This window comes from Mustelus asterias, chromosome 4 (genome assembly GCF_964213995.1).
Source record: "Mustelus asterias chromosome 4, sMusAst1.hap1.1, whole genome shotgun sequence".
Lineage (NCBI taxonomy): Eukaryota > Metazoa > Chordata > Chondrichthyes > Carcharhiniformes > Triakidae > Mustelus > Mustelus asterias.
Window position 1 is genome coordinate 81,650,184 of NC_135804.1, and position 20,873 is coordinate 81,671,056.

Consider the following 20,873-nt stretch of genomic DNA (forward strand, 5'->3'; position numbering starts at 1 on the left):
CAATAGTTCCTTAAAAGACTCCCACATGCCAGATGCGGACTTACCCTCGAACATCCTCTCCCAATCAACATCCACCAATTCCTGCCTAATCCGGCTATAGTTAGCCTTCCCCCAATTTAGCACCCTGCCCATAGGACAGCACTCATCCTTGTCCATTACTATCCTAAAGTTAACAGAGTTGTGGTCACTATTTGCCACATGTTCCCCTACCGAAACTTTGACGACCTGACCGGGCTCATTTCCCAGAACTAGGTCCAGTATAGCCCCCTCTCTAGTCGGGCTATCTACATACTGTTCCAAAGAACCTTCCAGTATGCATTTTACAAATTCCTCCCCGTCCGGACCCCCAGCTCTAAGCACTTTCCAGTCTGTGCCAGGGAAATTAAAGTCCCCCACTACAACAACCTTATTTTTTCTGCACCTATCCAGAATCTCCTGACATATCCTTTCCTCCACTTCCCGTGGGCTGTTGGGTGGTCTGTAGTACACCCCCAGCATAGTGACTGCACCCTTCCTGTTTCTGAGTTCCACCCACAGCGACTCAGTACATGACCCCTCTAAGTTGTCTACCCTCTGCACCGCGGTATTATGCTCCTTAACTAATATCGCTACTCCCCCACCTTTTTTAGCCCCTCCTCTGTCTCGCCTAAAACACTTATACCCCGGAATATTCAGCTGCCAGTCCTGTCCTTCTTTTAACCAAGTTTCCGTCACCGCAACCACATCCAAATTCCGCATAAGCATTAAGGCCCTAAGTTCGTCTGTTTTACCCGTTACGCTCCTCGCATTGAAGCAGATGCACTCCAGACCTCCAGGCCCACTCAGGTCATCCTCCTCCAGAGTGCTCCTCTTCTTAGCTAGCCTTGCCCTGGCCCCCAGCTCAACCCCAGCCTCAGTATTTACTGACCTCCTGTTTTGTTCCCCACCCCCCTGCCTCACTAGTTTAAATCCTGCCGAAACACTCTAGCAAAACTCCCAGCCAGGATATTTGCTCCCTTCCAGTTAAGGTGTACTCCTGGACTGGCTGCCCCGGATCCCCATAAGCACCAGGGGCAAAACCTCCATCCACCGGGTGGGTGAATCCCCTGTCTCCTTTCGCAGCCTTTCCTTTATAGTCCGGTTCAAACGTTCTACCGGACCCGAGGACTGTGGGTTGTAGGCTCCGTGCCAGTTTGCTTTAATGCCCAGTACTTTAAGGGTAGACTGCATCACCTGCCCTGTGAAGTGGCTCCTTTGATCTGATTCGACGTACTGTGGGAGTCCCCACCTGGAGAACACCTCCCGGACTAAGATTTTTGCCGTGCCTATCGCGGTGGCTGTTCGGCAGGGGAAGGCCTCCACCCATTTTGAAAACACATCCACCAGTACCAGGCAGTATTTGTAACCCCCTTGAGCGGTCGGAAGGGGTCCAATGTAGTTGATTTGGATCAACTGCCATGGCCCCTCCACCCTCCTGACGTGTCCAATTGAAACTTTCCTTTTCTGGGGGTCTGGATTGTTCGCAGCGCAAACTAGACAGTTTGCGCAAAAGTCGCAAACATCTTCCCTCAGCCCCGGCCACCAGCCCGCCATCTCTACACGTTGCCATGTGGTCTCTGGCCCGGGGTGTCCTGCCCCTGGACCCTCATGGGCTAGTTTCAAAAACTCCCTTCTGTAAAGAGAAGGTACTACCCATTGGTTCCCTCTGAAGAGCATGCCTTCCTTCACGGTCATGTTCTTCTCCCCATAGGGACCCTCTACCCTTTCTTGTCTGCCTAAGGGTGCTAAAACGGTTTTCAACTCGGGGTCCAGTGCCTGAACTGTGGCCAGGTCTGTGGCCAAGGTCACTGCTGGATCCCCTCTCCGGGGCTGTCCCCTGGCTGCTGCCACCTGTCCTTCCCCATATGGATCCCACACTACCCCGTTCCTAGCCCCCTCTCTGGCCAGAAGGTCTGCCTTCTGGTTCCCCTCACCTCGTGGCTCTGTCTTGGAGTGGGCCTTTACTTTATGTATGTATCTATCCCCGCCCTCCCCTACAGCAGCCACGATCCTCTCCAACAGAGGTTTAGTGGTGAGGGGTTTCCCGTCCGACGAGGTGTACCCTCGGCGGGACCAGATAGCTAGGTACTCTGTGCACGAGTTGCACGTGAACATGCTATCTGAACAAATGGTGTAAGGAGTGGGGAAACGCTCGGGATGGGTAACCACATACATAACGGCGGCCAGCTCTGCCTGCTGGGCGCTCAGTGTGTGTGGGAGCTTGAGGGCCAGGGCTATCTCTGCCTCGGGGTCCCAGATCCCGCAACCCGTGAACCTGGTGCCCTCCGATATGGAACTGGGTCTGTCTACATAGATTTCCCTACCTGTGGGATGCAGCCCTGCCCTAAAACCAAAATCTACCTCCCATACCCCCTCTACGGAACAATGGTGTGGTTCCCCTGGGTATACTAAGTTGGCTGTGAGCTGTGACTCACTCAGCCCCTTCATCCGTAAAGCCATCTGGGACAACAGGAGAGTCCACCGGGTGATCCTTGCACTACTGACCGTGCCGTCTTTAATTCGACCGTCTAGTAACATTTGGGTTGGAGTATGGTGGGTCAGGAGAGTGATGGGTGACATTCTGATGAAAACCTGCACCCACTTCACCGCCCAGTATGTGGCTAGCAGGTGCCGTTCACAGTTGGAGTATGCCCGCTCCACTTCTGTGAGGACTCGGGAGGAATACACCACGGGCCTAAGCTTGCCATGCCGTTCCTGGAGGAGTACAGTGCTCAGGCCATCACTGCCTGCTGCTACCTCCAGGAAAAATTCCTCCCTGGGGTCAATGGCTCCCAGAGCTGGGGCCTTCTGCAAGTCCTGTTTGAGTTGGACAAATGCCGATTCACACTTGCTATCCCACTCCCATTCCACCCCCTTGTGCAGCAGCCTGAGCCAAGGCGCTGCAGTCGCGGCATAGTCCCCAATGAAGTCACGGCAGTAGCCTGTGACTCCCAAAAAGGACCGTACCCCACTAACATCCACCGGGACTGGGAGTTCCTGCACTGCCTGTCTCCTGGCCGCATCTATCCCTCTCTCTCCAGCCCTAAGGGTTAAACCCAGGAACTTGACCTCCCTCAACCCGATCTGGGCTTTCTTGGGGTTAACCTTTAATCCTCCCTTACGGAGTAACCCCAACAACTCATCTATCAGGGGGCCATGTTCCTCGCTACTGTCCGTGAACAGCAATATGTCATCCATGTACTGGACCAGTCTGTGGGGCTCACTGAAGTCCTTCAGACATTCGGCCATACACTGATGGAAAATACTGGGGCTATTGTGAAACCCCTGTGGGAGACAGCTCCACGTATATTGCTGGCCCTTGAAAGTGAACGCAAACTTGTATTGGTCCTCCTGCCTGACCGGGATGGACCAAAACCCGTTGGAAATATCCAGCACTGTAAAAACAGAGGCCGACGCTGGGATTTCCCCTAACAAGTCCGCTACGGCTGCCACCGTTGGGGCGCATGCCGGAATGTTTTTATTGAGGACTCTGTAGTCCACTGTTGCCCTCCAGGAATTATCTGGCTTCCTCACTGGCCAGAGTGATGAGTTCACATGGGTGGCAATTGGCCTCAGAATACCTTGCCTGACCAGTGAGCTCAGGGCTACCTCTAAATCTGCCTCCGCTTCCCGGGGGAAACTATACTGTTTCTGGGATCGGGACATGGGGTCTCCATCTATTCTGACCTCTGTCCCAGTGACCCTCCCGCAATCGTGCTTGTGGGTCGCAAAGGCGGCTAAATTCTTCTTCACATACCCCCTATATTCCTCCGGGGTATTCTCTATCAGGGCCTCTAAATCATACCCCTCCTTGGGTTTTACCACGCACAGGGCCCCCCTCTCTTGTGCCCTCTCTATTATCATTACATCCTTTTCAGCCCCATCCCCTGCTATGCCCCACAAACAGTGGTTCCTCAGGTCCACCAGGACCTGGTGAGCCACTATAAAATTGGCGCCTAGGATCCCCTTTCCCTCCTGCTCCCATCTCATCAGGACGCATGTCCACCGCGCCTGGAGTGTCCCTAATTTAATGGACAAGGGAACGGAGAAAAAGCCAGTCTTCTCGTTCCCCGTGAAGCCGACAAGACTGTAGGGCGCCCCGCTGGATAGAGGGGATGTTCGGGGATTGTCCGTGTGGACAATGGTGCTGGAAGCACCTGTGTCCAGCAGGTAACTCCCGACTACATCCTGGACCTCCATCCTGACCTAGGGTCTCCCGCATGGGCCATACTCTAACGGGCATAAGAAGGTGGGCTGCTTTGCTGGTAGTCATAAGGGCGCTTGGGGTACGGGCACGGGCGGGCCTTGGCCTGTTGCCATCGCCACCTGCCCAGACCCTGCTGCCTTTGTCTGCAGATAGGCTAGCAGATCTTTTATGTCGACAGTCCCCGGGGTTGGTGCTCCTACCACCGGGGTCTGGGTCTTTCCTGTGGGAGCCCTTTCCTCTCTACTCGGGTTTTTACACTCCCTCCTGAAGTGCCTGGGCTTCCCACACCCGTAGCACACCGGCCTCCGGTCTGAGGCCCAGCTGCCTTCCTACTTCCACTCCCTCCTAGGGAGGGGTGCCGGTGCGACCTCATGCACCTTGCCCTTATGGGGCTTTTCCTCACTTCTCTCCCCGTTGCGATACGCAAGGGTGAGCTTCCTTATTACCTCCGCCTCATTAAGGTTGGGGTCCAGCGGGTCGAACCAATGCTCGGCCTTTGCCCTAACTCGCGGAAGGCAGTTAGCCACGAGAGTCTTCAGCCAGTGGGCTGTCCTCTCGTCCAGATGTTGCCTGTCTAAGGGAGTCCCACACGTTCCCTCATATACTGTCCACACCCTGTCTGCAAACATATCCGGGCACTCAGCGACTTGCTGCTTTGTCTCCCACACCCTTGCGAAGGGACTACCCTGATTTAACCCCATGGCCTCCAGAACTGCTGTCTGTGCTGCTACCCATGTGGCAGGTCTTCCCCCTTCCCTGGAGGTCACTGCCTTACATAAATAGGAATCCAGGGTCATCAGCAGTAGTTTCACCCGTTCCACCTCATCACAATCATTTATGTTGGCTGCCTGTTGCACCTCCATAAAATGTAACGACGGGTCTCCCGCCCTAGTCAGTCTTGGGATGTGGGTTACCATCCCCCTGAGCACGTGTGCCCCATGGGGAATTATTATATCACTCTCTATCGGTCCCCTTGTGTCCCCTCCCACCGGGGGACCATACTTTCTTTGTCTGACCGGGCACATCTGCCCCACCTGGGGCTTTTGCCCCCCTGCCTCATTGGCATCCGGCTCTCCCTCCATGCTCGGTAGCCCCACCACTCCAGGGTGTGCTACCCATGTCGGAGACACCACAACCTGGGGATACTCCACTGACCCCCCTTGGACCTGCCCCTCCCTGGACGTCCCGAACCCGACCTGCTGACCCGGACACATTACCGACATCTCAGGCAGAGGTCTGTCCCCTTTCCCAAAGGAATGGTGCGCTATACCCGGCGGACACGTCGCCACCTGAGGGTACCCCGTTGACCCCCCTTGGACCTGCCCCTCTCTGGACAGCCCGAACCCCACCTGCCGACCCGGACATGTTTCCGGCACCTCAGGAGGCGGTCTATTCCCCTTAGCGCCCGGGGAATCATCCGCTGCGAGGAGCCCTCTGCCCCTCGGGGACCCTCCTGGACCTACCAGGTGCACCCGTCCCTTGACCTTGGACAGAGCGCCTCCTCCAGCTCTCCTATCCTTTCCTGACACGGCCCATGCTCGCCGTCACCTAACTCATTGCAAGCCACCCTGTACGCTGCCTGGATGTCCCTGAACCTCCCTTCCAGCTCCTTGTACCTCTGCGCACCTTGAGCCAGGGGTTCCTGGGCCTTCCGTTCCCTCTCCTTTGCCTCAACTATCTGGCATTGGAGGAATTCCTTTTCGTATCGGTGTGACTCGCTCGCTTGTAGGATGCACTGCCTCGCATCAGTTAATTCATTAAATAACTGTTCCTCTGCTCGAGCGCTGTCCCCTGCGCTGGTCCTAACTTCGCTCAACTCTCCATCCAGAACAGCAATTCTCCTTTCCATTTTGACTACCTGCTGGGACAGGCAGGCTAGCCAAACTGCCTTTTCCAACCCTTTAGTGTATTCCTTGCTCTCTGTCCATGCAGCCACAGCCGTTACGGGCTGCTCTGCATTGATTAGTGCTACCATCCATGTCTTGGTGCGGTTAATCTTTTTCCAGAAGTATGAGGAGATTCTCTCCTCCATCTTACTTCTTTCTCTCATCCCCTCTGATAAGTCACATATCCCAGACCACCGGAGTCCTGTCGCGGTCGCCATTGTAGCGGGCTCCCTCTTTTTAACTCCACTCATGGGCTTGTTTTAGGTTTGGTTCTCCGTTACCCAAACCCCACCAATGCCCGAGTGATTCTCTCTCTCGCCGATGGAACAACGGCCTACTTCACTAGAGTAGCGCTCCCAAGAGAGAGAAAAGGAAACTGCTGCCTATCCACTACCTGGCAGCCTTTCCTGAGTGGGCGGGTTCGAATCACCCAGAGTACCCTCGGTTCTCGACTCCGGAATTATGGTATGGGATATTAAAATGTGACCTGACCAGAGATAGCTGAAGAGAAAGTGAAAGAGCAAGATGGGCTCCAATCGAGTTCAAATCATATATCTTTTATTAAACACCAAAATTAAACCTCATCAACACCAGAAAACAACATATATGTATCTTATACTCTATAACTGTGAGAACAAAAACTAAACGGGCACAACGTCAATTCTAACTTTAAACAGTGTTAGCAATATCTTATACTATGAAAAGGTTCATGCACCCACCATTCCCACAAAAGCCTCCACTGCTATGTTACCCTCGGGAACTTCACGAATTACTAGGAAATACTCAGTTGAGCCGACCTTGACCTTCTGGGCTGGCTGTGTGCTGGAAAACTGCTGTCTGCAACACAGTTCAGGAGGGTGAGAGAGTTGCCATGCGGGTCCGAAGAGAAAGAGAGAGAATGGGTGCATAACCACACTTTTTAAAGTTCAGATTTCAAAAGTCCCGTGAGCTCCATCCCCACCAGCAATTGCAAGAACAATGGTCCGAGATCGTTATCAGCTCCAGTGATAGCACAGTCTATTGAAATCACAAATGGCTGAGACTGCCTTGTCCAGTATGAATGGCCCATCGATGTTCCTAATCACTTTACCGGGGCTTACAGATTGTTTTCCCATCATGGAGATGGGTTTCTCCTTACTGCAGGATAGCCCCATTATCATATCTATTGTATCTTATCCAGGTATATTGTGGCTGGTATTGATCTTCCAATCTCGATGCAGGTCTGGTCTGGTGACGTCATCTGCTCCCTTCGTGATTCAGTAAACCTAATCAGCAGCCCGTCTGGACTGTGACTGTGAATTCGACTGGAGGCAGGCAGGGCTGAGCCTGCTGGGAGAAAACAGCTAGTTTCTGCAGCCAAACGTGGCTACTTCTACCAATCAAATGGTCAATGTGTGTTTTACAGTCCTTATATGCGTTGGTGTTGCCCGAAAAACTTACACAGTCTTCAGCCAATTTGATTCATTCCACCTGAGATCAAGAAATGTCTGAAAACACTGGATACTGCAAAGGGTATGGCCCTGGACAAAATTCCAGCAATACTACTGATGTCTTGGGCTCCAGAATGTGCCACACCCTTAGCCAAGCTGTTCTAGTACAGTTTCATCACTGGCATCTACCTCGCAATATGAAAAATTGCTCAGATATGTATTGTACACACAAACCAGGACAAATCCAACACAGCCTTGTCAGTCTACGCTCAATCATAGTAAAGTAATGATGGGGTCATCAACAGTGCTATTAGTGGCACTTACTCAGCAATAACCTGCTCACTGATGCTCAGCTTGGGTCCGCCAGGGCTACTCACAATCTGACATCATTACAGCCTTGGTTCAAACATGGGCAAAAGAGTGGAACTCCTGCGGGGAGGTGGGAGTGACATTAAGGCAGCATTTGATGGAATGTGGCATCAAGAAGCCCGAAGCAAAGCTGGAATCAATGGGAATTGGGGGGGGTGGGGGGTAGGGGGTGGTGGGGGGGTGGGGGTGGGGGGAGGGGGGGGTTGGGGGGGGGGTGGCGGGGGGTGGGGGGGTGCGTGAAATAGATCTCCGCTTGTTGGAGTCAAACTGGCATAAAGGAAGATGGTTGTGGTGGTTGGAGGCCAATCATCTCAGTTCCAGGACTTCACTGCAGGAGTTCCTCAAGATAGTGTCTCAGGCCCAAACAGCATCAGCTACTTCATCAATAACCTTCCTTCTATTCATAAAGTCAGAAGTGGGGATGTTTATTGATGACTGCACAATGTTTAGCCCCAGTACAACTCCTCAGATACTGAAACATTCAAATGTAACAAGATCTGGACAATATCCAGGCCTGGGCTGACAAGTGGCAATTAACATTCCAGCCACACAGGTGCCAGACAATGACCATTTCTAACAAGAGAGAGTCTAACCATCACCCCTTGGCATTCAATGGCATTACCATCATTGCATTCCTCACTATCAACATGCTGTGGTTCACCATTGACCAGAAACTGAACTGGACTAGCCATATTAAATACTGTGCCTGCAAGACCCTGTCAAAGACGAGGAATCCTGTGGTGGGTAACTCATCTCCTGACTCCCCAAATCCTGTCCACCATCCACAAGTCACAGTCAGGAGTGCAATGGAATACTCTCCAGTTGCCTGGATGAGTGCAGCTCCAACAACACTCAAAAAGTTTAAGCCACTCACCATCATGACCTGGAAATATATCGCCATTCCTTTCCTGTCATATCAAAATCCTGGAATTCATTCCCTAACAGCACCTGCCTATATCACAGGGACTGCAGCGCTTCAAGAAGGCATCTCAGTACCACATTCTCAAGGGCAATTCGGGATAGGTAATAAACCTGCCCACATCCCGTAAATAAATAAGAATAAATTTATTGCCTTTTGCTCTTTTGGGAGTCCTACAAGTTTAGCAAAGCCACTGGCTCTGTTTACCTCACTGGGTGTTACCATCGCAAAATGAAATAAACTCTTGGGCACACCAGAATATTGCATCTTTATAAAATCAACTCAGGCATCTTGAATGGATCATCTTTAGTTTTTGTCTATTAGAACAGACTGTCTTATATTTAATCAAACACCTAGAAAGTTCTGTTTAGTTTGAGCTCCTGATTGGTGCAGATTCACTTGGCGCTAACCCCTTTAAAATTGCTGCTGTGATCAAACCTGTGGATCCAAAATTATAGAATCATAGAATCCCTCGAGTGCAGAAGGAGGCCATTCGGCCCATCGAGCCTGCACTGATAACAAATCCATCCAGACCCTATCCCCATAACCCCATGAATTTACCATGCTAATCCCCCTGACACTAAGGGGAAATTTAGCATGGCCAATCAGCCTAGCCGACACATCTTTGGAGTGTGGGAGGAAACTGGAGCACTTGGAGGCAACTCACACAGACAGGGGGATAATGTGCAAACTCCACACAGACAATCACCCGAGGTCAGTCCCGAGTCCTGTGAGGCAGCAGTGCCAACCATTGTGCCACCACATCGCCCTACGATGGCAATTTGATTTTGAATATTCTGAATCTAATGTAAATAACCTGAAATTAGAACATTGGCCAAATAACAGAAGAAATATTCAGGGATTTTTGATATCACCTGAGCCTGTATAAGCAAAACAGGGATTGGCTTCTGACTGCAGGGGGTTGCTACCGGATGAGAACCTGAATCATCGTTAACCAGAGACCCGGAGTAGGACAAGATTGAACTTTTCAGACAGAAGGGACCACCTCAGAATTGACACCCAATCCCTGTGCAGATTTTACAAAAATGAACCAGAGAGAATTGTCTTTATCTGAATTCTCCCAGAATGACCATCAAACACACTTTCCAAAGGACACAGTAAGTAATTTTAACAAAACGTGATAGTAAACTCATGTAAAACTCTGAGAGGTGATTTGAGGATTTTGGTTGTTGTGAATTGGAGAGTCTCTCAGTGGAGTTCAGGGTGTTTCCAAGCTACCAACTGATTGCTCCTAAATGGAGAACAACACAATATTTCTGTAGTGGAGCAACACTGTCATATCTGTTTGACATCCAGTCTAACAAAGTTTTAGAATCTTAATGGCACAGAAGGATGCCATTCAGCTTATTACATTTGTGTTAGCACTCTGTAGAGTAATCCAGTCATTGCCATTCCCTTGCTTTCTCACTGTCACCGTGTGAGTTTATTTCCCTTGAGGGCCGATCCAATTTTATTTTGAAAATATTGACTGTCTCTCTTTCTAATATCCTTGTGTGCAATGAGTTCCAGCTCATTGCTGTTCAGTGCATTCTTCCTCACATCCCCCTTATCTCTTCCCAAAAAATTGGAACACATTGTTCTTTGTCGATTGGATCAGGGACAATGGGGCTTAATTAAAAAATCCTGTCCCAGTCAACATCTTTGGGGCAGCATGCTAACGCAGTGGCTAACATTGCTGTTTCACAGCACCAGGGACCCAGGTTCATTTCCGGCCTCAGGTGATTGCCTATGTGGAATTTGCATGTTCTCCCCTTGCCTGCGTGGCTTTCCTCACATAGTCCTAAATCATGCAGATCAGGTGGCTTGGCCATGCTAATTTGTCCCTTAGTCACAGGGGACTTAGCAGGGGTTATGGAGATTGGGTCTGAGTGGAACTGTTGTCAGTGCAGGCTCAAAGGGCCGAATGGGCTCTTTTTGCACTGTAGGGATTCTATAATGTCCCCAGAACAGAGTTTGATTTCAATGGGAAGTTGGATTGGGTGGTTGGAGTGGAATGGGGAACTCACCCTCACCAGGTAATGGTGTATTTAGTTCCTTGATGAATCTCTTTACAGGTCAGGCAGGTGGGAAAGCAGCAAACCGGAATGTTCTCGTGCACCTTCGCGAAAGGGAGAACGGAATTAAGAGGTGTATTGTTAGACCATCTGTAACTTATAAATAAACAAAGTGGTGGATGCGAGAAGTGGGATGTGAGAAGAAGGATTATGTATGAGGAGACCAACATTTGTGATGATTTCAGCCCCCATCATTGACCACAGCCTCAGCAATGGACAGCTTAATGGTCAGTATTACTTCTTCCCTGCGGTTTAGGGTGTGCAGATACTCTGGCAGCCATTTTGCTAGTTCCAGCTGCTTTTGGTTGTGCACTAACTTGTCCAGTAAGAGAAAGGGAAGTGTATGATGAGTTTGGGTAATGTTAATGTCATTTTCTAGACAGTGTGCAACCTGTGAGATTTACTCACAGAGTTTCCAACAGTGGAAGTGTCTGAGGGTGAGGTCGAGCATATGAATGTTAGACAGGGAGTCCTGATTGATAGAGATTGGTAGTTTGTGACTGAACAGTGTCTGAGGTTAGTTGTCTGGGAGAATAAGGCATATGAAGCGACTTGAAACTGATCTTGACCATTTGTGTGAGGTTATTGAACTTCCTGTGTCAAGACATCCAGGTTGTCAGGGCTGGATTTCTGACATTGATGTCCATGGTTATCTGCTCCTACAGCCTCCTTGGCATGTGTCTGGAGGGTCTCCTGGCCCCTGTGATACAAGACATCGCTTCTACATTCCATCTCCACCAAGGCCACAAGTGCAGCGTCTGAAAATCCTGACTCCCCCTCTCTCAATGTTGTTCCATTTTTCACTGTTTTCTGGTCAGATTCACTTCTTGCAGAAATGTCAGTACCTGCTCTAGTCACAATGTAAACTCTTTTAAAAAGCACCTTTAGCAGTGTAAGTTAGCTTTTACAATGTGCAGATTTGGTTTAAGAGGTGCAGGATTGCTTTAAGGAGGTGGGTTCAGTTCAGGTTAGCTTTAAGCAGATGTAAGCTAACTTTAACAGATGTAGGCTAGCATTCACTATTGCAGGGTTTTTTTTAAACAAAGAAGACGAATGTTAAGCAACCAAAGGAAGAAAATGCTGGAAAATCTCAGCAGGTCTGGCAGCAGCTGTAAGGGGAGAAAAGAGCTGATGTTTCGAGTCCAGACGACCCTTTGTCAAAGTACTTTGACAAAGCTTTAAGTATTGCAGGCTAGCTTTAAGTGGTAATGACTGGCTTTAAGCAGTGTGGGCTATCTTTAAGTGGTGCAAGCTACCTTGAAGTGGTGCAACCTCTCTTTAAGCAGGTGTGGACTAGTTTTCATTGGCATGAGCAAGTTATGGTTTTGGGTCTTATACCAATATGTCCAACTAAACAACAATGTTGTTCGTGTGGGCTGTATGATGAATGACACACTCCAGCTCCTAGTTCATGTGTTTGTCTGCAGCAATATGGAAATGTGCAGGCAGAATGGAATTGGTGTAAAGGGACATGAGTTAGTCACATATCCTGAACCTTGTACCTGTTTTCAGGGACTGTGCAATTTTATCCCACTGTCATCAGTAGGATCCCTAATTATTATTTGGATTGGCTCCAGTTTTGGGTAAGGGGTGAATTAAATAAAGGGAATGTGTGTCTAACCCAACACAAACAATTGGCATTTTTGCAGAAGCACATATCAGGTCACCTGAGTTCCCTTTTGTGGAGAGACTTGGTATAGTTAACTCTAGGGCACTAGGAAGTTCTGTGGGAAAAAAGGACCTTGGTGTTTTTGTCCATAGATCTCTGAAGGTGGAAGGGCATGTTGGTAGGGTGGTAAAAAAAGGCATGTGGGACACTTGCCTTTATCAGTCGAGACATATATTACAAAGGCTGAGAGGTCGTGTTGGAGTTGTATGGAACTTTGGTGAGACCACAGCTAGAGTACTGTGTGCAATTCTAGTTGCCACATTTTTGGAAGGGTGTGATTGTACTGGAAAGGGTGCAGAGGAGATTCACCAGGATGTTGTCGGGGTTGGAACATGTAAGTTATGAAGAGAGGTTGGACAAATCTGGGTTGTTTTCGTTGGAGCTGAGAAGACTGAGGGGTGAACTGATCGAGGTGTACAAGACAATGAGGGGCGTGGACAGAGTGGACAAGGAGCACTTCTCCCCTTAGTTGAAAAGTCAGTCATGAGGATACATAGATTCATGGTAAGGGGGAGGAGGTTGAGGAGGATGTGAGGTAAAACTTTTTTTACCCTGAGGGTGGTGATGGTCTGGAATGTGCTGCCTCGGAGGGTGGTAGAGGTGAGTTGCCTCACATTCTTTAAAAAGTACCTGGATGAGCACTTGGAAATGGCCTCCCGCTGTTGGGTGGACACCCAATGCCAGAGACTCTGAAGATCACTGTGGGGATGTGTGTGGAGTGTCCCAATCTGTCCACAGGTACATCAAGCTGGTCACTGACACTGTCTTCAGACGGGTCCTCACATTCATTCATTACAGGACAGAGCAAGCCAGCGAGCTGGAGCAAACCAGAGGCTTCGCTGTTATTGCTGGGTTCCCCCACATCCAGGGTGCCACAGACTACACCCCATGTGGCCAGCAAGGTGCCAGCAGGTCAGCTGGGTGCCTTTATGAACAGAACAGGTTTCTGCCCGATGAATGTACAGATGGATTATGACCACAAGACACACATTCTGCCCTGACAGCTTCCATGATGCGCTCATCCTTCATCACGCCCAGATACCAAGGCCGTTCATGGCTCCAGATAGATGGTTGGTTGCTGGGAGACAAAGGTTATCCACTGAAAAGGTGGCTCATGTTGCCACTCTGACACCCAAAGACAGAGACTGAAGAGAGGTACAATGGGAGTCATATCTTCACAAGGGCATTGGTTGCGAGGAACATTGGGCTGCTGAAAATGAGGTTTGGCTGCCTGGACCGATCAGGGTGAGTGCTGCAATATTGTCCAGAGTGCATGTCACTTACCATTATTATTTGCTGCGCTCTGCACAATCTGGCTGTGGCAAAGGGGGAGCCACTGGAGGATGTGGAGAGTGAGGCAGCTTCACAGGACTCAAAAGGAAGACTGCAGCTGGATTTGATGAGGAGCTTGGGGAGGCACAGGGTGAGGACAAGGCAGAGAGGAACCCTCAGAGAAGCAGGGACACCAGTGTACCTTCAGACAGGCTGCCATTGTGTGTCTTCAATTTGATTGTCGGAATGCTGCCATCCTCACACACATTTCTAAGGAGGCAATGCCATGACCCCAGTGACACCTCAAACCTCTGCAATAAAATTTGCTGCACCTGCCATCTATCATAGGAACTGGTGAGCCCTGCACCTGTGGAAGAACACTGCGAGCAATGAAACAAAATCCCCATTGGTATCTTTACCAGAGTTGTGAACAAGAAACAATTATAAAATGTTTGCAAAAGTTATGAAAAAAAACACACGTATCACACTGATGAAGAGAGTGCACAACACCCATAAAAACTCTATCCTGTGCTTATAATGTCTTAAACTTACACTTGTGAGTGCGCCATCTTGGTGCCTCCCCCCCCCCCCCCCCCCCCGCCGTGGCCCCCCCCCCCCCCCCCCCCCCCCGCCCCACCACACCCCTCACTGACAGCAGCATTGGAGACAAATTGCTGACTCTGTGGTTGTGGCAGCCCCGATTATCTTGGCAGTTAGAAACATAGAAAGATAGAAAATAGGAACAGGATGAGGCCATTCAGCCCTTCGAGCCTGCTTCACCATTCATTATGATCATCCAACTCAAAAGCCTGTTCCCGCCTTTCCCCCATACCCTTTGATCCACTTCAAGTGCTATATTTAACTGCTTCTTGAAAACACTCAATGTTTTGACCTTAACTCCTTTCTGTGGTAACAAATGCCACAGGCTGATGTTCTCTGGGTGAAGAAGTTTCTCCTCATCTCAGTCCTAAACAGTCTATCTTGCTTCCTCAGATTGTGACCCCTAGTTCTGGACACTCCGATCGTCGGGAACATCTTCCCTGCATCTAACCTGTCTAGTCCTGTTCGAATATTATAGCTTTCTCTGAGATCCTCCCTCATTCTTCTGAACTTCAATGAATACAATCCTAACTGACTCTATCTCCTTTCATACATCAGTCCTGCCATTCCAGGAATCAGTCTGGTAGGCTTTCTCTCCACTCCCTCTAGAGCAAGAACACCCTTCCTCAGATAAAGAACCCAAAACTGCACATGATATTCCAGCTGTGGCCTCACCAAGGCCCTATATATTTGCATCAAAACATCCCTGCTCCTGTCCTTGAATCCTCTCACTATGAAAGCCAACATCCCATTTGTCTTTTTCACTGCCTGCTTTCTCAGAAGACAAAGGAAATTTGGCATGTCAGCTACGACTCTCACCAGCTTTTACAGATGCACCATAGAAAGCATTCTTTCTGGTTGTATCAGAACTTAGTGTGGCTCCTGCTCTGCCCAAGACCGCAAGGAACTACAAAAGGTTGTAAATGTAGCCCAATCCATCACGCAAACCAGCCTCCCATCCATTGATTCTGTCTACACTTCCCGCTGCCTCAGCAAAGCAGCCAGCGTTATTAAGGAACCGACGCACCCCGGACATTCTCTCTTCCATCTTCTTCCATTGGGAAAAAGATACAAAAGTCTGAGGTCACGTACCAACCGACTCACAAACAGCTTCTTCCCTGCTGCCATTAGACCTTTGAATGGACCTACCTTGCATTAAGTTGATCTTTCTCTACACCCTAGCTATGAACGTAACACTACATTCTGCACTCTCATTTCCTTCTCCATGAATGGTATGATTTGCCTGTATGACGTGCAAGAAACAATACTTTTCACTGTATGTTAATACATATGACAATAATAAATCAAATCAGTCAAATCAACTGCATGCTTACATTCAGTGACTGGTGTACAAGGACACCATGGGCCCAATTTTACCATTTAGAGACTGAGTGCCGGGTGCGGGTGTCAAATGGATCCAAGTCCGGAGGCCGCTCTCCAGCGCGCCCATACGCTTTTCCGGCGCCGGTCCAGTGGGCAGGGCTTAGCGCTGCCGGAACGATAAGAGCTCCGAACGAAAGAATCTGACAGAACGCGCCCGGGCGCAAAAAAAAAAGCAGAGTGGAGAGAGCCTCTCTGCCGTTCATCCTCTGGTTTGGGGGGGGCGGGGAGGGGGTGGGGAGGGGGTGGGGAGGGGGTGTGACTATCGTCCCCTGGGGGGGTGGGAGGGGAGGGGATGTGACATCTCATTCCTGGGGGGGAGAGGGGGTGTGACGGATCATCCTCTGGGGGGGAGGGTGGAGAGGGGGTGTGACGTCTCATTCCCTGGGGGGGGGGCGGGGGGGGGGGGAAGAGTGGGTGTGACGTCTCATCCTCTGGTCGGGGGGATTCCGCTGCCTGCCTGTGGCCGATCCCTCCTGGCACCATCACTGGTACACTACCAGCCACAGATTACTCTTCCCTGCAGGTGCAAGAGAGCGGGAGAGATGGCTGTGGCTGATAGTGTACCAGTGAATGATCCGTCACACCCCCTCTCCTTCCCCGCACCCGCACGGGATGATACGTCACACCCCCTCTCCTCCCCCGCACCCGCAGGGGATGATACGTCACACCCCCTCTCCTCCCCCGCACCCGCAGGGGATGATAAGTCACACCCCCTCCCCTCCCACCCCCACCCCCCCACCCCCCCGCAAGAGGGTGATGTGGGCCCGCCCCCGCTCCTCATCCCCCCCCCCACCCCCCCTCCCCCACCAGAGTTCCAACTGGGCCCGCCCCCCCTCCTCCGGCAGACGCCAGCGGGCCTGTGTGAAGCCCGGTCACTTCAGCCGTGGCTCGAAGTCAGTGTCCAGGAACGTGCTGCAGGCTGTCAAAGGACTGAAGGTGAACGGGAAGGATGGTGGAGGGAGACCACGATCGAGGTAGGTTAGGGGTGTGCCTGCCTCCCAGAGGGGTCCGATCCCGGGGAGGGGGGTCTGCTGGGGTGGTTAGAGGGGGTGTCCACGAAGGGTGGGCCTCGGTGATTCCCCTGCCGAATAAAAGTACAAGTTTTATTTATCAGGTCGGTAAAGGCGCGGAGGCGAATTGGGCCAAACGCTGGTAAAGGGGGAATTGATGGTAAAGTTGGGCACGCGCTTCATTAAGTCGATTTAAATGCATGATAATGCATTTAAATCGTCACGCCGGCCGATTTGGGTGCGCACCAGAATGGCGCCCGAATCGGCCGTTGGTAAAGGCGCGATCCGCTAGGAATCGGGTGCGGATCGTGGCATAGGCCCGACGCCCAACTTTACCACCATTTCGTGCCTAAAATCGGGCCCCATGTCTTGTTGCACATTCCCCTCTCCTAATTTATGCCCATTCAGATAGTAATCTGTCTTCCCGTTTTTACTACCAAAGTGAATATCCTCACATTTATCCACCTAACACTGCATCTGCCAATCAATTTCCCACTCACTCAACATATCCAAATCACACTACAGGATCTCTGCATCCTCCTTACAGCTCACCCTCCCAGCCAGCTTAGTGTCATCTGCAAATTTGGAGGCATTACAACTCATTCCCTCATCTAAATCATTAAATAATCATTAAGGCCCAGCACTGAGCCTTGTGGTACCTCACTAGTCACTGCCTGACACTTGGAAAAAGACCCATTTGTTCATACTCTTTATTTCCAACTAATTCTCTACCATCTCAATAATTTTACACGCTAATCTCTTATGGAGGTTTTGTCAAATGCCTTCTGAAAGTCCAAATAAACCACATCTACTGGCTCCCCCTCATCAACTCTACTGGTTACATCCTCAAAGAATTCCAGTAGATTTGTCAAACATGATTTCACTTTCATAAATCCATGCTGACTCTGTCCAATTCTGCCCCTGTTTTCCAAGTGTTTTGCTATAAAATCTTTGGTAATGGATTCTAGAATTTTCCTCACCATCATCGCCAGGCTTTCTAGTCTATAATTCCCTGCTCTCTCTCTATCGCCCCTTTTAAATAGTGGAGTTACGTTAGCTACCCTCCGATCTGTACGAACTGTTCCAGAGTAATAGAATCTTGAAGGAGACCACCAATGTTTTATGGGTCGCTTCCTTAAGTACTCTGGGACATAAATAATCATGCCTTCAATCCGATCAGTTTCCCCAACACCATTTCTCCACTAATGCTGATCTTCTTCAGTTTCTCCCTCTCACGAAACCCTGTATTCCTCGATATTTCTTGTATCTGAGAGTTGTCCTCTTGCCAGTGGGTCCTGAGCAGCTCTGCCTGGGAGGGTGCAGCCAGCAATATGGTTGGGCACTCCTCAGTCACTGTGCCTCAGAGGATGCCACGGCCACTGGTAGAGGAAGAATGGAGCTGCAGCTCTTATCCAGAGCACTGAGTGTGGGGCTCACAGAGACAACAGGCGGCGTGATGTAGGTTTGGACCTCCCTACTCACCAGTGATAGCAGGGAGATTAGATGCCTTATCCATCTCTCACACTGGCAGTGATTTACTGAGATCACAACTGGTGTGTGAATTACAGGTCTGAGGTCGACTCAAGAAGCCCTGATTCTTTTCCTGGAGAGGCCTTTCCATGAGAGTCGTCACTCTCTCAATGGAGGAGGCTGTGCATTCGGTGCTCAAGGTTAACGCTACGGTCACACTCGACATGGGTTCCCCTTGGAGAGGCGGGGTCTTAGTGTACGGGAAGAGTGCAGTGAGCAGATGAGAGGCTGGGGGAGTCTGGATGAAGGGCAGGGTCATGGCATATCCAGTGGGAATTTCAAATCCAGAGAACTCAAAGCTTGCACACTCATGGTGCCTCAGTGAGGCAAGTGGCCATCCTGCTTTCACAGGCACTTAGTGATAATGTTGTTGACTAACATACTCTGTTTCTCCCTCAGAGCCACCATCTTCACAACACACAGATTAACACCGCAGGAGCTTTAAAAGCTGATCACATGATTTGATAGTGATGTCATTAGGGTGTTTTACAGGCTGATATTTAGTTTCAGTTTCAGTTCTGAGCAGAGAAGAGCTCTTTAAATAAACCTGTTGTATGTTACTTTAAATTTGCTCGTGTGACCACATCTTTTATCTTTTGTTTAAAACCCACAACTTCTAACATAGTTAGAGCAGTACAGGCTTGCACTTAATTGGCCAACCAGCAGGAAGTCACTGAAATATACAAAATACTGCAGATGCTGGAATGTGAAACAAGAGCACGGGGCCATTTGTCGGGTTGAGACTCGAAAAGTTAACTATGTTTCTCTCCTGATGGATGCCGGCAGATTTGCTGAGTTTTTCCAGCTTCCTCTGTTCTTGTTTCAGCATGAAATCAAATTGTTTATCCATTGGCAGACAGAAAAATGCCCCTTTCTACATCAACGGGGATGAAGTGGAAATGGTCGAGCGCTTCAAGTTTCCCGGTGTCCAGATCACCAACACCTGTCCTGATCCCACTATGTTAATGCTATAGTTAAGAAAGCTCACCAATGCCTCTACTTTCTCAGGAGGCTAAGGAAATTCAGCATGTCCACTACGGCTCTCACCAACGTTTACAGATGCACCATAGGAAGCATCCCTTCCGGATGTATCACATGGCTCTTGCTCTGTCCAAGACTGCAAGAAACTACAAAGGGTTGTGAACAAAGCCCAGTCCATCACGCAAACCAGTCTTCCATCTACTGACTTTGTCTATACTTCCTGCTGCCTTGGAAAAGTAGCCAGCATAATTAAGGACCCCACGCACCCCGGACATATTCTCTTCCACCTTCTTCTGTTGGGAAAATGATGCAAAAGTCTGAGGTGCCAACTGATTCATGAACAGCTTCTTCCCTGCTGCCATCAGACTTTTGTATGGACATCTCTTATATTAAGCTGATCTTTCTCAACACCCTAGCTATGACTGTAAAACTACATTTTGCACTGTCTATTTTCCTTTTCAATGAACAGTATGCTTTGTCTGTATAGTGTGCAAGAAACAATACTTTTCACTGCATACTAATACATGTGACAATAATAAATCAAATCAAATCATATCAAAATCAAAACGGCTACCACTGCCACTACTGCACCCATTGGTCTCACACACCTGGTGATGTGAAATTCAAACCAGCATTTTTGTCCTAGGTGAAAACTGTATTTTCTATTTGAGTTCCAGTCTGAGAAAGTCGAATTTCTGAATCGTCCACTTCCTCCATTTCCCCCCAGGCTGTCATCAATGGACATGAGGGTGAAAGTGATGAGAATGTCGAGCGAGGAAACTGGTCCTCGAAGACTGACTACTTGCTCTCAATGATCGGCTGTGCTGTGGGGCTGGGCAACGTCTGGAGATTCCCCTACCTGGCTTACAAAAATGGAGGAGGTAATGCATTGGAATATAACCTGCAGGGAAAGAGCAGAAAAAAGTTATTAATTTATATTGTATATTAATTTCAATACAGAAGATAAGGCTAGGAAAGTGTTTCTCTGGAGTAAAGGGAAATACAGTGTCATCAGGGAGGAAATTAGACGGGTAAATTGGAAGGAGGCATTCTTGGGGAAAAGTACCGAAGGAAAGTGGAGGATTTTCAAGGAATGTTTGTCTGGAGCTCTACATGACAACGTTCCGATGAGACAGGGGGGTGTTGGTAGGGTACGGGAACCGTGGTGCACGAAGGTTGTGATGAACCTGGTGAATAAGAAAAGAGAGGCGTACAGAAGGTTCAGAGAGCTAGGAGGTGTTAAGGATTTAGAGGAGTATACGGGATGTAGGAAGGAGCTTAAGAAGGAAATTAGGAGAGCGAGAAGGGGTCATGAGAAGGCCTTGGCGGGTAAGATTAAGGAGAACCCCAAGGCTTTCTACAAATATGTCAAGAGTAAAAGGATGAGATGTGAAGGCATAGGACCCTTAAAAGGTGAAGGGGGAAAAGTTTGTGCGGAACCGTTAGAAATGGCGGAGCTGCTTAATGAATACTTTATCTCGGTATTCACGGTGGAAAGGGATCTGGGTGGTTGTACTGCTGGTT

The 20,873-nt window shown here is 49.6% G+C and overlaps 2 protein-coding genes across 2 annotated transcripts in view; both read left to right on the top strand.

Moving 5' to 3' along the window:
- The window catches only part of LOC144492813 (sodium- and chloride-dependent neutral and basic amino acid transporter B(0+)-like), a 315,961-nt gene that overhangs the window by 82,550 nt on the left and 212,538 nt on the right, over positions 1-20,873 (top strand). The window lies entirely within an intron of this gene.
- Positions 13,847-20,873, top strand: part of LOC144492426 (sodium- and chloride-dependent neutral and basic amino acid transporter B(0+)-like) — a 116,820-nt gene continuing 109,793 nt past the window's right edge. The window contains exons 1-2 of the mRNA XM_078210435.1: positions 13,847-13,996; positions 20,077-20,230. Of these exons, the coding sequence (XP_078066561.1) occupies positions 13,847-13,996; positions 20,077-20,230 (304 nt within the window). The remainder of the gene's footprint in view (positions 13,997-20,076; positions 20,231-20,873) is intronic.